General features: G+C 36.7%; 1 protein-coding gene and 1 long non-coding RNA gene across 8 annotated transcripts in view; both read right to left on the bottom strand.

Annotated features, from left to right (window-relative positions):
* Positions 1–440: 440 nt before the first annotated feature.
* Positions 441–13,795, bottom strand: part of p4ha2 (procollagen-proline, 2-oxoglutarate 4-dioxygenase (proline 4-hydroxylase), alpha polypeptide 2) — a 28,608-nt gene continuing 15,253 nt past the window's right edge. For 3 of the 7 annotated variants that reach the window (XM_039663585.2, XM_089123437.1, XM_039663586.2), the window contains exons 9-16: positions 12,115–12,185; positions 9,779–9,878; positions 9,316–9,369; positions 5,635–5,694; positions 5,489–5,554; positions 3,153–3,221; positions 991–1,087; positions 441–810 (exon numbers count right to left, since the gene is read on the bottom strand). In XM_039663585.2, the coding sequence (XP_039519519.1) occupies positions 740–810; positions 991–1,087; positions 3,153–3,221; positions 5,489–5,554; positions 5,635–5,694; positions 9,316–9,369; positions 9,779–9,878; positions 12,115–12,185 (588 nt within the window). In that variant the 3' untranslated portion in view covers positions 441–739. The remainder of the gene's footprint in view (positions 811–990; positions 1,088–3,152; positions 3,222–5,488; positions 5,555–5,634; positions 5,695–9,315; positions 9,370–9,778; positions 9,879–12,114; positions 12,186–13,795) is intronic. The other 4 variants (XM_039663588.2, XM_039663590.2, XM_039663589.2 and 1 more) reach the window with 2 other exon arrangements.
* LOC148970701 (uncharacterized) lies at positions 4,069–5,482 on the bottom strand. The gene is made up of 2 exons (XR_016147533.1): positions 5,238–5,482; positions 4,069–5,171 (listed from the first exon to the last, which is right to left on the bottom strand). It is a non-coding gene; the product is annotated as an uncharacterized LOC148970701 (long non-coding RNA).

Here is a 13,795-nt window from a genome sequence, read left to right as displayed (position 1 = left end):
ACAGTAAAAACATTACCAAATCAGATCATTACAGACACTGCTAGGCTTGACACGAGTCGTTTCAAAATTCCTGGTTTATATTCACGACTATAATATTGTACTGAACAAAATGTCATAATAAAAATTAAATATATGAACAGTGCTCGTATGTGTTTGTGTGTGTGAAATGCAGAAAGTTTTCTGTGAGGGTTGTGTACAGCATTAAAATGTCTAAGGAAAATTTGGGTAACGCTTCCTTTTACAGTACAGTACTTACATTATACTAAAGTACTGGCTAATATAAGGCAAGTACATGGAACAGGGGTAGGTTTAGGGGTAGGTTCAGGGTTAGTACTAGCTATTAATTAAATAAGTAGCCTACATAGTATTTACATGGGTAACTGGACTGTAAAAGGAAGCGTTACCAAAATTTCCATAAAAAATGGACATAGAAGCATAACTTAAAATTTAGATATTTTTATTGCAAAATAATACAAAATAAACACTGAAAAACAATAATTTATGCATTACATGAACACAATGACTTCTATGACGTGATTCTCCTGTTAAATCTGCCGAGAAAGTTCAAATAAAAGGAACGTCAAATAAAAGAGAAACCCTTAACACACAGATCTCCCGATCAAGCGCTGCTCATCATGTCTCATAGCAGTGAGTCCTGACTGGATCCGGTGCACGTTCCGGAGTGTGTGATTGTGTCCGTGTGCACAGGCACAGGCGGTAGGACTGAGCGGTCACCGGATCAGTCCACTTCAGTCAGGCCACACGGTCGTCTGAACTCTTGCCCTCTCTCGTGGATCCATTTGTTTGAAACTGACAAATGAGAGGAACTTGTGAATGCGAAGGCTTTAAAACAACCCACCTTTCATGCCATGTTAGATTAAAATTAGTTTAACTACAATACAATAAAATGAACATTTTTGCAATTAAAAAGTAATTGAACAGCAACCTGTTAATGAGCATTGCCGGTGTGTGTGTGTTTATTCCACTTACCCCATTTACTGCCTACCAGAACAGGACAGGCTGCGTGTCTCGTTCTGTAGTCTCCTTCTCCACTTTTAAAGAGGTTGTACCAGAAGACCGCTGTTCCCTAGAGAAAGAGGAGGATAGGAGTTCAAATCCAGCGGCAATCTTCCGGTCTCTCTCTTGAAACCAACACTGAGACTGAGTGACTTAAACTGCAGTTCATCAACCGGCCACTAACCGGCTGCAGGAGAGAGTCAATCCCATACACCCCCATGTTAAAGCGATACTCCACTTTTTTGGAAATAGGCTCATTTTACCACTCCCCCAGAGTTAAACAGTTGGGTTTTACCGTTTTTGAATGTGTTCAGCCGGGTATTTTCTATATATGAAGAGCTCTTTTCCAAAACGCTATAAATCCATTTCAATAGTTTTCAGGAAAACTACATTTTTTACCTAGACCCACACATTTTGTGAATATTCAAATTATCCTGTTTAAATGTTTTATTGGTTCAGTCTGAACATTTTGAACAATAATTATTAAATCAAACAACAATATTGTTAATGATAATTTAAAAGTTAATTTTATTTTTTTCCAAAACGCTATAAATCGAAATAAACCTCAAACAAATAGTACAAATTTCAACATATGCATGAAAAAAACAAATTATTAATACCAATTTCAACATATGCATGAAAAAAAACGACTTATTAAAAATGATCAATATATGATAAGATATTCAAAAAAGGGACGGGCAGCCCTCCAGCACATGCACACACACACACAGGCTACATAACATGTGAGCAAAGCGGAGCAGCATGACGCTTAAATATAAGTTAAAAAAAAAACAAAAAAACAAAATAAACATTTCACATTTGTTTTTAATAATATTACATTACTTATTTTTATTATTTCATCTATGTTGAGTAGGCTATGAAAAGGGAACCGCATGAGATGAGTAAGATAGGATCAAAATTCAAAAGCTGCCCAATATCGGAAAATATTTGGAGTGCGTCAGACATGATTTTGACCACTTATTAAGTTTTGTTTTGTAGAAAGCTTGTAAATTTCGTTTCATATAAATTGTATCTTCATTTTAATAAATGTTTCATCGACAAATTGACTGGATTAATACATTAGAAGTAAATATCAGACAATAATCAGGACACAGAGGCGCGCAGGTGAACCGGAGCGCGTCTCATAATATGAACCGAAACACCGCGATGCTTGCCTCACACAGGCCTGAGAACTAAGCTACAGAAAGCTTTAAATATCTACTTTTAAACAAAACAATTAAAAACTAAAATAAATTGGCAACTCTCTGCGTATGTAGGCTAATTCGAAGTATGCGTTTCTCTATGCGCGTTCTCTGCGAAGATGGCGAGTAAGCATCATCAACTTTATCTTTGTTGCTGACACTGACAGAAAACACTAGTTTAGCCTATTAATAAACAATTCAAATGTTTCATGCATAATCATTACTTTTGCCGGTTCTTTGTGGCAAGCTTTATGCATACGTTGAGATGCGGAATATGCAATTAAAAACGCTCATATGGTTTCTCTCCCATTTAATTAAATCAATATATGTGATTACTGATAATACAAATGGCTTAAATGATCTACTACTAGTCGACTAGAAAACTAGGACTCATTTTGAGGAATGAATGAACATAATAAACCTCTGTTCAGAGTGCCGCCGTGCTGGATTGTGTAGAGCGCTCATTGAATTTGAGGATTTATCATGTTTAGCCTAAAAACAGGGCTGGCGCTTATCGTGGTTTGGAAAGAAACTGTATCTTGCAGTACATTTTAAACAAGGAAATATAGCGATTCGGCATGAAACGTTGATAGAGCAGTGAAAGGGTTCTGTCCACAGCAGAATGACACGACAAACTCATTTTTTTTTTAAATGTCGTTTAACGCGTTTTGGAAAAGAGCTCTTCATATATTTAGAAGAATATCAGTAACCAGACAGTTTCTGGTCTCATTGACTTCCATAGTAGGAAAAAAATATACTATGGAAGTCAATGAGACCAGAAACTGTCTGGTTACTGATATTCTTCTAAATATCAGAAAATCGGCAGAATGGATTTGAAAACGGTAAAACCCGACTGTTTAACTCTGGGGGAGTGGTAAAATGAGCCTATTTCCAAAAAAAGTGGAGTATCCCTTTAAGGTTTGGTGTCTGTACCTTTCTAGGCCAGATAGCAGCACCAAAATCCGGGAAAACCGTCGCTCCCCCTGCCTCAACATCACTCATCTGTAACATAGAAAGATTATTAACATCACAACATGGCATGTCATCAGAGTTTCAGTGTCTACCAACAGTACTAATACTCTAAGTAAGGGTTAATGCCCGACGAGGTGTCCATTGTCAGGACGGTGAGGCGTGAACCGGCCGACGCGCGAAGTCCATTAAAACCTGACAATGGACACCTCGAAGGGCATTAACCCGCTTATACCATGGTCACTTGCCAAATAAAACATTTTTAAAACATTAGCTGCTAGTTTATATTTTAATTAGGCTAAATCAAGTTTTTACAAATAGCCTAATAACTCGCCTGGTTTATTTAGCATCCGGAGATATCTATAGTCCGCTCAGCTTGTAGAACCCTTCAGGTTCAAAAATGCTTTTTTTTTTTCATGAAACACAAAGGTAGGCATAGTTTTGTTTAGTTTTTTAATTACACATAAAACAATTAATCAAACAGGCTTCTTAGGCTTGAAACGCTGTACTCTCCTCCTGACTGCTGCGTAAAACTCCCGCAGGGTCTCATTCAGAGCAGCAGCGGTGTAATATTCTTTGCGACGTTTCTCCGTTTTATTTACATTTATTATTTCTTCAGCAGCATCCCAGTCGTAAAGTTGTCATATTCTCCATAAATGTTAAAAGAAATAACAAAGTCGCTCATTGTTATAGTAGTAGGCTATGTATCTAACTAACGTTAGATGTTTGTTATGATTGCAAATTGTTAACGGATACTTTGACTGCCTGTTGCTATGGTTACTCACCGCTGTTGTGGGCAGCGCATTTATTCGAATGGTGAACAGGCAGTTTCACCAGAACTACTTTACTAGGTGTCCTCTATCACTTTTTAACGGACACCCTGCAGCCAATCAGAATCGAGTATTCACCCAGACCATGGTATAATGAGAGTTAGTTGACAGGTTACTTATATTTTAGAAGAGTGTCTAAAGTGGGCCATCGAAATATCAAAATTTGCCGATGTTGAAATTATTAATGCTTGTTTTGTGTCCCTGGCTGCAGTGTTGTAGTACTCGAGACTCGGACTCGTCTCGGACTCGAGACCATATTTTAATGGTCTTGGTCTTGTCATGGACTCGTGTGCATTTGGACTCGGAATTGACTCGTACTCGAACATTTTTTTTTTAGGACTCGGACTTATTCCCGAGTCCACTCGAGTTCAATTCAAAATATTTTTCATGATTATTAATGTTTGTTAATAAAGTATTTCTTTAAATTGATTGACACGCCCAGTGATTGGTGATTTTCTAGTGCGCAACTGCGCATGACAAATTGTCATAAAATTACTTTTAACACCACCTACTATGTGGCCTTTTTACCCTAAACTGATCATATTTTTTAAACTCTAAGTAAATTCAGTAAAAAAAAAGGATTTCTCCAAGTAAATAAAAGTAAATTAGGTAATCAACCCTCACTGGTCTCGGTCTCGACTCGGACTCGACTGTCTCTGGTCTCGGACTCGACTCTCTATGGACTCGGTCTTGACTCGGACTCGACTCTCTCTGGTCTCGGTCTTGACTCGGACTCGACTCTCTCTGGTCTCGGTCTTGACTCGGACTCGACTCTCTATGGACTCGGTCTTGACTCGGACTCGACTCTCTCTGGTCTCGGTCTTGACTCGGACTCGACTCTCTATGGACTCGACTCTCTATGGACTCGACTCTCTATGGACTCGACTCTCTATGGACTCGGTCTTGACTCGGACTCGACTCTCTCTGGTCTCGGTCTTGACTCGGACTCGACTCTCTATGGACTCGACTCTCTATGGACTCGGTCTTGACTCGGACTCGACTCTCTCTGGTCTCGGTCTTGACTCGGACTCGACTCTCTATGGACTCGACTCTCTATAGACTCGGTCTTGACTCGGACTCGACTCTCTATGGACTCGACTCTCTATGGACTCGACTCTCTATGGACTCGGTCTTGACTCGGACTCGACTCTCTCTGGTCTCGGTCTTGACTCGGACTCGACTCTCTATGGACTCGACTCTCTATGGACTCGGTCTTGACTCGGACTCGACTCTCTATGGACTCGGTCTTGACTCGGACTCGACTCTCTCTGGTCTCGGTCTCGACTCGGACTCGAGTGAGGTGGTCTCGACTACAACACTGCCTGGCTGAGATCCACTGGTGTTGTGTGTGTGTGTGTGTTCATGTGGATCCATAGTAGCCAATGACACAATACCTGATGCCAAGTCAAGAAGAGTAATCACATGACACATGAGTTCTGGAAGCAGGCACCACAAGATACACATACTTACATAATTTAAAAAAGTAGCCACACGATTTCCAGTGCCTAATGATTTGAAAGCATCAGGTTCATCTTTCTATGAAGATAAAATTTTAGAGTAAAGACAGGCAGAGAGGCAAGAAACGCTCGTCTCCGAGCGCACACACATGTACTTACGTAGTTCAGAAAGGTGGCAAGTCTATTTCCATCAACCTTGAGGTTGCTGTCAAAAGGACGCTGCAACAGACGTGTGTAACTTTTAAAGCAGACTGAAGTGCAGCGGGGGAATATCTCTGCCTCGGGGGCGACTTACTGTACACTTCATATGCTAAGCTGAGTGTTGGGTGTCAAATCAGTTCACAAACATGTACTCAATCTAAAACAAGATCTGCTTTCAAGTTCAATCAATCAATAAAAAGTCCCATTAAAATGATCAGGAAACGTATTACCACCAGCATTCATCATAACACAAGCTTCTATTCCAACTTTAAATCACAGGCACTTTTTTGCCATCAAGTGACACACTACATCCCGTCATAAACTTCAAAATGATTATTTACATGTACTATATCCTTGCCCAAAATGATCTTTCTCCATCCACCGTGTGACAGTCGAGTTATTAGCCGGTGAAGACGCGCATCAATGTTTGCTCCATCACATCTGCTCACTGAAGAGTGCGTGTTCGTGATCCGCGATAATAACACAGTAAACTTCACAGTTCTGTTGCGATTCAGTTGAGCTACTAACTTTATTTATTTCTGTCATTTTGTTGTTAAGGAGTAGTTCACTTTAAAAATAAAAATAAAAAAAACTTTTGCTGATAATTGACTCACCCCCATGTCATCCAAGATGTCCATGTCTTTCTTTCTTCAGTCGAAAAGAAATGAAGGTTTTTGATGAAAACATTCCAGGATTTTCTCCATATAATGGACTTCAATGGGAACCAAACGGTTCAAGGTCCAAAAGACACTTTCAGTGCAGCTTCAAAGGGCTTTAAACGACACCAGACCAGATGAATAAGGGTCTTATCAAGGACACTTCGAGTCATGACTCGAAAAAGATGAGTTCATTTTGATGAATGAGTTTGAACAGGAGAGTCACGAATACATATCACAGCTTATAAAACTTAAACTTTGTTATTTATTTATTAAACGAGCGATCGTTTCGCTTGATAAGACCCTTATTCATCGTCTGGTGTCGTTTAAAGCCCTTTGAAGCTGCACTGAAACTCTCATTTGGACCTTGAACCGTTTGGTCCCCATTGAAGTCCATTAAATGGACAAAATCCTGGAATGTTTTCATTAAAAACCTTCATTTCTTTTTGACTGAAGAAAGAAAGACGTGGACATCTTGGATGACATGGGGGCGAGTAAATTATCAGCAAAAGTTTTTTTTAAAAGTGAACTACTCCTTTAAGCTGTGTTGTTGTCGTTTTTTTTAGTTGGGAGAACCTCCGTTGTTGGAAAGCGGATCTTTTGTAGATTTTTTTAAATATCGTAAATGAAATACAGCACTTTGAAGAAGTCGAAGGGTATTGGGTGGCAATTACTTTATATACAATTTTATATGCATTTCCTTTAAATGAAATACTCTACCCTTCTGTTATTTATTGTAATTCATGGTGCGTTCACGTGCTATGGAAAATATGATACTTGTGAACTGGTGTTGCGTTCAAGTGCTTTTGTTGTCGTAATGCGGTAAAAAGATGGAGATCCAGACCTGTTATTTAACTAAAACTACTTCAGATTGGTTAAGTCATCTGCTACAGCAAGAAAATGATTTATCAAAACTCAAACGGTAAATGATATGCGGTATATTTTCGAGATCATGAATAGTACATATTTTTACCATTCACGACTCTTGCGTTACTCTCCGCTATTTTGAAAAGGTCAAAGGTTATCTCATCTCGGCAACTCGTGCATCAAAATATTCTACAAATTGCTCAGTGGAAAATACCACATGAGGGGGTGTTCATGTGCATTTTACACGTCGGCTTTTGGTATTAATCATAATTACTATAGCATGTAAACGCACCATTCCAACCGTTCTGTTCCTCGAATCTGATTGGATGAGAGATGTTCCCCCAGTATCAGCACTGCAACCGTTTCACCGTTTGTATCGCTCCACTTGAGGCAACCGTCATGGCGAATCTGCCATATTTAAAAAAAATACTACTGTTGTTGTGTCACTAAATGTAGTTTTAGTATTTTTTTAGGCAAGAATGTATTTATACCACAAATATGTGACTCATATATAAACATAGCGCCTATTGAGACGGTTTGGCAGGTGTGAGCTCCAGTCCAGGCCATCAGAGAACCGCTTCATCTCGGCCAGTCCTTCGGGAATTAACCACTGCCTCTCATTATATGTAGATAGAATTCATTTCGCCAATATCAAACGGGCAATCTTTGGTCTAAACGGGCAATCTTTCTGGGTTAAGGGGAAAAATAAGTTTCATAACTTCTTATTCAGGCTTTTTCACTTAAATCCTGTAGCAGATTGCTGCTTTTGTACGTTTTGACTGAATTGTTTTCTTGTGTTTATTTGCTATTGTCTTTTATAATGGCGATTACTGTTCATTTTGAAATATTGTTGTTCAATAAAGATTATTTTATATAAATAATTTACCGTATTTAGTATTGAGAAAGAGTCAGTTAGTGATCGTGAGTTGGACGTCAGTGAATGTTACATTATTACGCCATTAGATGGTGGAAACGAGAGACTGGTTGTAAACAAGGAATACGATTTAGTAATTCAAACTGGTGTTTAGTAATGAATTTAATATTATGGACATCGACCTGAAGAATGAATGCTGTATCAGATGCAGTGTTGGGTGCAACTAATTACTAAGTAACTAGTTACTGTAATTTAATTACATTTCCATTGAAAATGTAAAGTAAGGGATTAGTCTTAAATTATCTGTAATTTAATTAGTTACTTCTGATGTAATTGAGTTAAATACTGTGTATAGATCAATCCGATCTCACAGCGATTCGTATGCATTTTATGAGGTGTTTAAATTGTACGACCGCACTCGTACAAATTCGTATGAATTATTGTAAAATATGTATGAAAAAAGTGTAAAATGTCATGAGATCAGACATAAAACAAGAGTGGGTTTAACATCAAAATGTATTGTCTGATGTTAAAAAGTATGTTTTTATAATGTAACCTTCTCCACCTTGGTCAGTTTAAGGATAATTCATGCAATTTTATAGCATTTATTTGAACGAATTAAAACAGATTCATGTCTATCCTTGTATTATTCAGCTGGTTGAGATTGATATGGGATTTTGAAAGTAATTAAAAGAAATTAAATACTTTTTAGAGAGAGTAATTAGTACAGTAATCTAATTACACTGTTGAAGAGGTAATTAGTAACTAGTAATTAATTACTTTTTTAGAGTAACTTACCCAACACTGATCAGATGCAGGTAATACACTCGTTTAGTCGATCTCTCTCTCATAATACACTACACATAATACATTGAGCTTCAATGAAGCGACTCAACGTTCCTTCGTCACTCCTACTCCTGTGAAATTACTCGTAAAATAATAATAAACCTTCCTAATAAAGCATTTCTGGGGCTCACAATGAACATTAGAGCTCAACAATTTAACGTACACCTGATTTAATTTCACTTTGTTCTTTATTTATTTCTAATGAAATGTTTAGATTGGAAAGGGCCTAGACAAATGCTCTATGGATAAAGGTGAGACATGGATGCTGTGTGTCAGTTGACAGTAAAAAATAGAATTAAAATAGAAATGTTTTACTAATATTTCTTCATGCACATGCCCATGATTGTTTTGGTGTGAAATATCATGCCACATAATTGAAGGAAATGCAGTTCTTACCCTTGAGAAATCATAATGTGGTTCATATTGACCTCCAACACCATAGTTAGCAACCTAAGATGCAACCGAATTCATAAGAAGAGTCAGTTATCCAATCAGAACAGAGCAATTCCTTATCACATAAGCAAACAAATCATGTGCCTTTTACCACAATGCAATGCATCAAACCCAAAACATCGATTTTGATTTGTGTTTAAATACCTGGAGAGGCTGTAAAAAATGAAAACTTCTGTGTGCATAAGTTTCAAGTTTTTTATTCTGAAACTTTATTTTACACATCTTAAACGTACATACTAAAGTATTAACAGAACATTATGGATAATTACAAGCCTAAAACCAAACCCCAACCCGAATTATATAGCAAGTACACGTTAACTAATATTACTCAGCACGTATTTCTATAATTACAATGCACATTATTCTACATTATACTGGTGTGTGTGGAGTATTTGGGACGAATCACCTGTAGCAGTTCTGCAGTGTCCACCGTTAATCCAGTGATGTCCTCTATTCTCTGATTGACCCGCGCGATCACTGGATCTTCTTCTCCTTCTAGCCACGCGCTGTAGACGCACCAGAACACAAAACAATAATGACAAAAGCACGGCTGAATCTCATTACAAACAAGTACACTTATTATATGGGTCATGAACTGGAACCTCTTTGCTGTCACCCCCCTTTTTGAGAATGGGGGTTAAAATGCACTATTCAAACTTAAATGGTTGTAATTTAAGAATGCTTTGGAATATATATACCCAAGTTTGGTCTTGTTTTAAAGAAAACACTCAGCAGAATATTGCTGAAGTGAAAACACTTCACAAAATGAAAGTATGAAAAAGTTATGGAAGTTTAAATTGACAGAAAATCAAATATACTGCACTATATATTTTATATTTTATACAAAACATATATTTTACAAAATATTTTTTACTCTAAAATTTCTATAAAATCAAAGCCATAAATCTCATCAAGTTGTGTTCCAAATTTGAAGTTGATATCACAAAAATTGAAGTTCAGATGAGATTTTGTTTAGGCGTAGTACCAAAAATAGCCACCGGGTGCCATTGAATTCCTTTGAATTTAGTTGTATACATTCTGCCTTAACAAATTAATACATTTCTGTCCAAATATCAATTCTGTCACAAAATTTGGAACCTTGAGACTCTGACATTTCTGACAATATCAGTTTTGTCAAGATTAGAAAAGGTTTTGATCATAAATTATGAAATATAATGATGCCCAAAAGGGGAGGAGCCTGATAAAATAAGTAACGTTTCTAAGGTAACGCAATGTTCAATTATAAAACGGTTTTCACACGATGAATTCTGAGTTTATAAGCTTTCAAATGATACCTAATTTATGATAACTACTAAAATATGTGATATAATAAAAAGGCGATAAAAATAATATTATATTTTAGAGGATAATAAATATAAATATCATTTTTAGAGGATTATACTATAATTTTCTATTTTTTATTGAAGATTATATGTTTTATTATGAACTTTTAGCATAAAAACAGAAGTTTCAATGATTAAAAGTGGGTGCATCGACTTTTTGTGACAAAGCTCATTTTTTTGAGGTGCACTCTTGTCATAAATTCATCAATTACTCTTCCTACATAATTTTTAACACAAAACAGGGGTAGAATATAGAAGTCTTAGACCTTTCCAACGATATATAATTTGTCATAATTAGATTAGGATTTAATAGAAATATAGTGAAGTAAAGTTAGGTGTCCCGGTACCGGGACGGTGACAGTTAAGGGGTTAAAAAAATGTATATTGTTGTCTGATGTCAAGTCATGACGATCGCTTAGTTATTACATTAAAAAAAAAACATCAAAACGAATGAGTAATAGGCCATTTTCTAGCCCAGCTCAAAAACGCCCGGTTTTTATGGGCGTCTCGCACTGAAGACTTGAAAGTTAACGCCCACTGCTGTGAGTGGATAACAGTTTTGCATATTATAATGAGTTTCACTCTCGATCCGGTGTGGTGAAGAGATGAGTCCCCCTGAAGAGATGGGTCCCACCTTAGGACCCCATAGTATGCCTGATCTAAATATGTTCTCGCTATAACTTGATAAAAGCAGTTGTTGCCATCAAGTAATATGTTTATTTGTTTAGCGCTTCTCAAGTAATACGTTTATTTTGTTACATCACAGTAAAAGTATGTCTCATAATCTGGCTATTTTGCTGGAAATTGAATGAAGAAACCAGCAATATCACCATGACCAAGAGCACAGTCGTTCTAAATATCAGTATCTAAGCACAAGATCATCGTCTTCTCATCTTCACATTAGTTCATGCTTCTTTTCCATTCTCTGCTAATTAAACCATCTTAAAGGGACTTTTTTCTTTTGGAAATAGGCTCATTTTACAACTCCCTCAGTTGTTTTACCATTTTTCCAATCCATTTAGAAGAAATATCAGTAACCAGACAGTTTCTGGTCCCATTGACTTCCAGAGTATATATTTGTTCAACTAGGGAAGTCAATGGGACCAGAAACTGGTTACTGATATTCTTCTAAATATCAGAACTTCGGCTGAATGGATTGGAAAATGGTTAAACTGCTCTCTTATTAGCCTATTTCCAAAAAATTGTTTGCTGGTTGTAGATTGGCCAGGCTAGAATACACTTTGAGCACTGACTTCTATTGTAATATAAATGGTATGGCAAAATCAGGTAGCAGATCTATCATCATCATATCCCCCAGACCTAGTTACCTCACCTTATGCTCCAATAAAGCCAGGCATGAACACCATTAAAAGATCTGATGTATATGAGATGTGCTCACCTTTTGGAAACTCTATAATGGGCAACCGTCAGGACGCCGGTTTTAGGATCTCTCACGGTGGCCCTCGCAAGCTACAGACAATAAACATTATTAGCTTTTAGACTGAACCAGAATAAAGTGATGAACATGCAGAATATTCCAGTTTCTGAGATTACAAAATGTAAAAGGATAGTTCATCCAAAAATAAAAATGTATGTCTTTCCATACAAGTTTTTTATTCATTTTTTTATTCTATGTGTGATGAACAGACCAAACCGTCAGTAGTTGATCTTAATTCCAGTCAAACCCAGCATTCATAGCTTGCAGACATAGACTGTCACATGTAGTAGTAAGCAAATGCAAAGTTTTTGTGAAGAGGAAATACTATGAAAAGTTCGACAGACATGGTCACCATGAACTGCTACTGTTGTACAGAAAACATAACAGCATACAGACTTCAAATGACAAAATATTAACTAGTAAAAGTGAGTCTTTTAAGTTTAAAGGGTTCGTTCAGCCAAAAATGAAAATTATATCATTAATGACTAAAGATATTTTAGATTTAGTCCGAGAGCTTTCTGTCCCTCCATTGGAAATATACAGTATGTGTACGGTGTACTGTCCTCGTCCAGAAAGGAAATAAAGACATCATCAAAGTGGGTTAGTTACAATGTGTTGAAGCATCGAAAATACATTTAGGTCCAAAAATAACAAAAACTGCGACTTTATTCAGCATAGGCCTACTTCCTGCTTCCGGAATGCGGAGTAGGGATACAGAACTTCAGGTGGACAGTATTTCTCGATAAGGATTTCGATTGTCAGCCCTAATGTCTAAACCATCCGAGGTAGACTGAGCACGAGCTATGAGGTTGTGAAACGAAGGTTTTTGCTCCAGTTGAAGCTATAAGTTAGTATGAAATCAACCTTGTTTAACCCTCAGGTGCTCTTCGGTCATTTCTGACCTAAAAATTTTTTTTGACATTTTTGAAATCACCGCTTCATCGGAATGTTACGAAACTTGGTGACTTTTATGGCATTGGGTATGTAAATACAAAAAAAAATTGAGGTCATGATCCGAAAAATGACCAACCATAGGAAAATGAATGGAAAATTGACCAAAAAAAAAAAAATTTCTCTGAATTTTTGTACGTGCAATCTACAAATCGGCCAAAATTCTAAAAAAAAAAAAAAAAAAGTACACCACAGGAAAGGGGTGACACTCTACAACATCTAGAGTGCATAACAGACACACCCACCAACACACACACACAAATACAAACACACTTTTATACACATACACACCAATAAATTTGGAAAAAGAATTCTATTCTGAATTTTTAAAAATCACAGCTTCATCGCAATGTTACGAAACTTGGTGACTTTTATGGCATTATTTATGTGAATACAAAAAAAAATTGAGTTCATGATCTGAGCATGCTAAGTGGTCTTAAAAAAAATAGTCACACTTGTGGTCTTTGGTCAAAAATGACCCCCATAGGAAATGAATGGGAAATTGACAAAAACATAAAAATTCACAATTTTTTTATTTTTTTATTTTTACTTTTTTTTTTTTAAATAAAAAATCGTTTTTGAGATTGTTTCAACTATATATTCAAATCCACCACCACCACCACCAAAAAAAAAAAAAAAAGTGTTCATAAACATCGGGAGAATTCACATGCTTCTCCATAGAGAGCTGTAC

This window comes from Pimephales promelas, chromosome 19 (assembly GCF_988280905.1).
Source record: "Pimephales promelas chromosome 19, fPimPro1.hap1.1, whole genome shotgun sequence".
In the NCBI taxonomy this organism is placed as follows: Eukaryota; Metazoa; Chordata; class Actinopteri; order Cypriniformes; family Leuciscidae; genus Pimephales; species Pimephales promelas.
The sequence above is the reverse complement of the archived record's forward strand: the minus strand, read 5'-3'. Positions and strand labels throughout refer to the sequence as shown.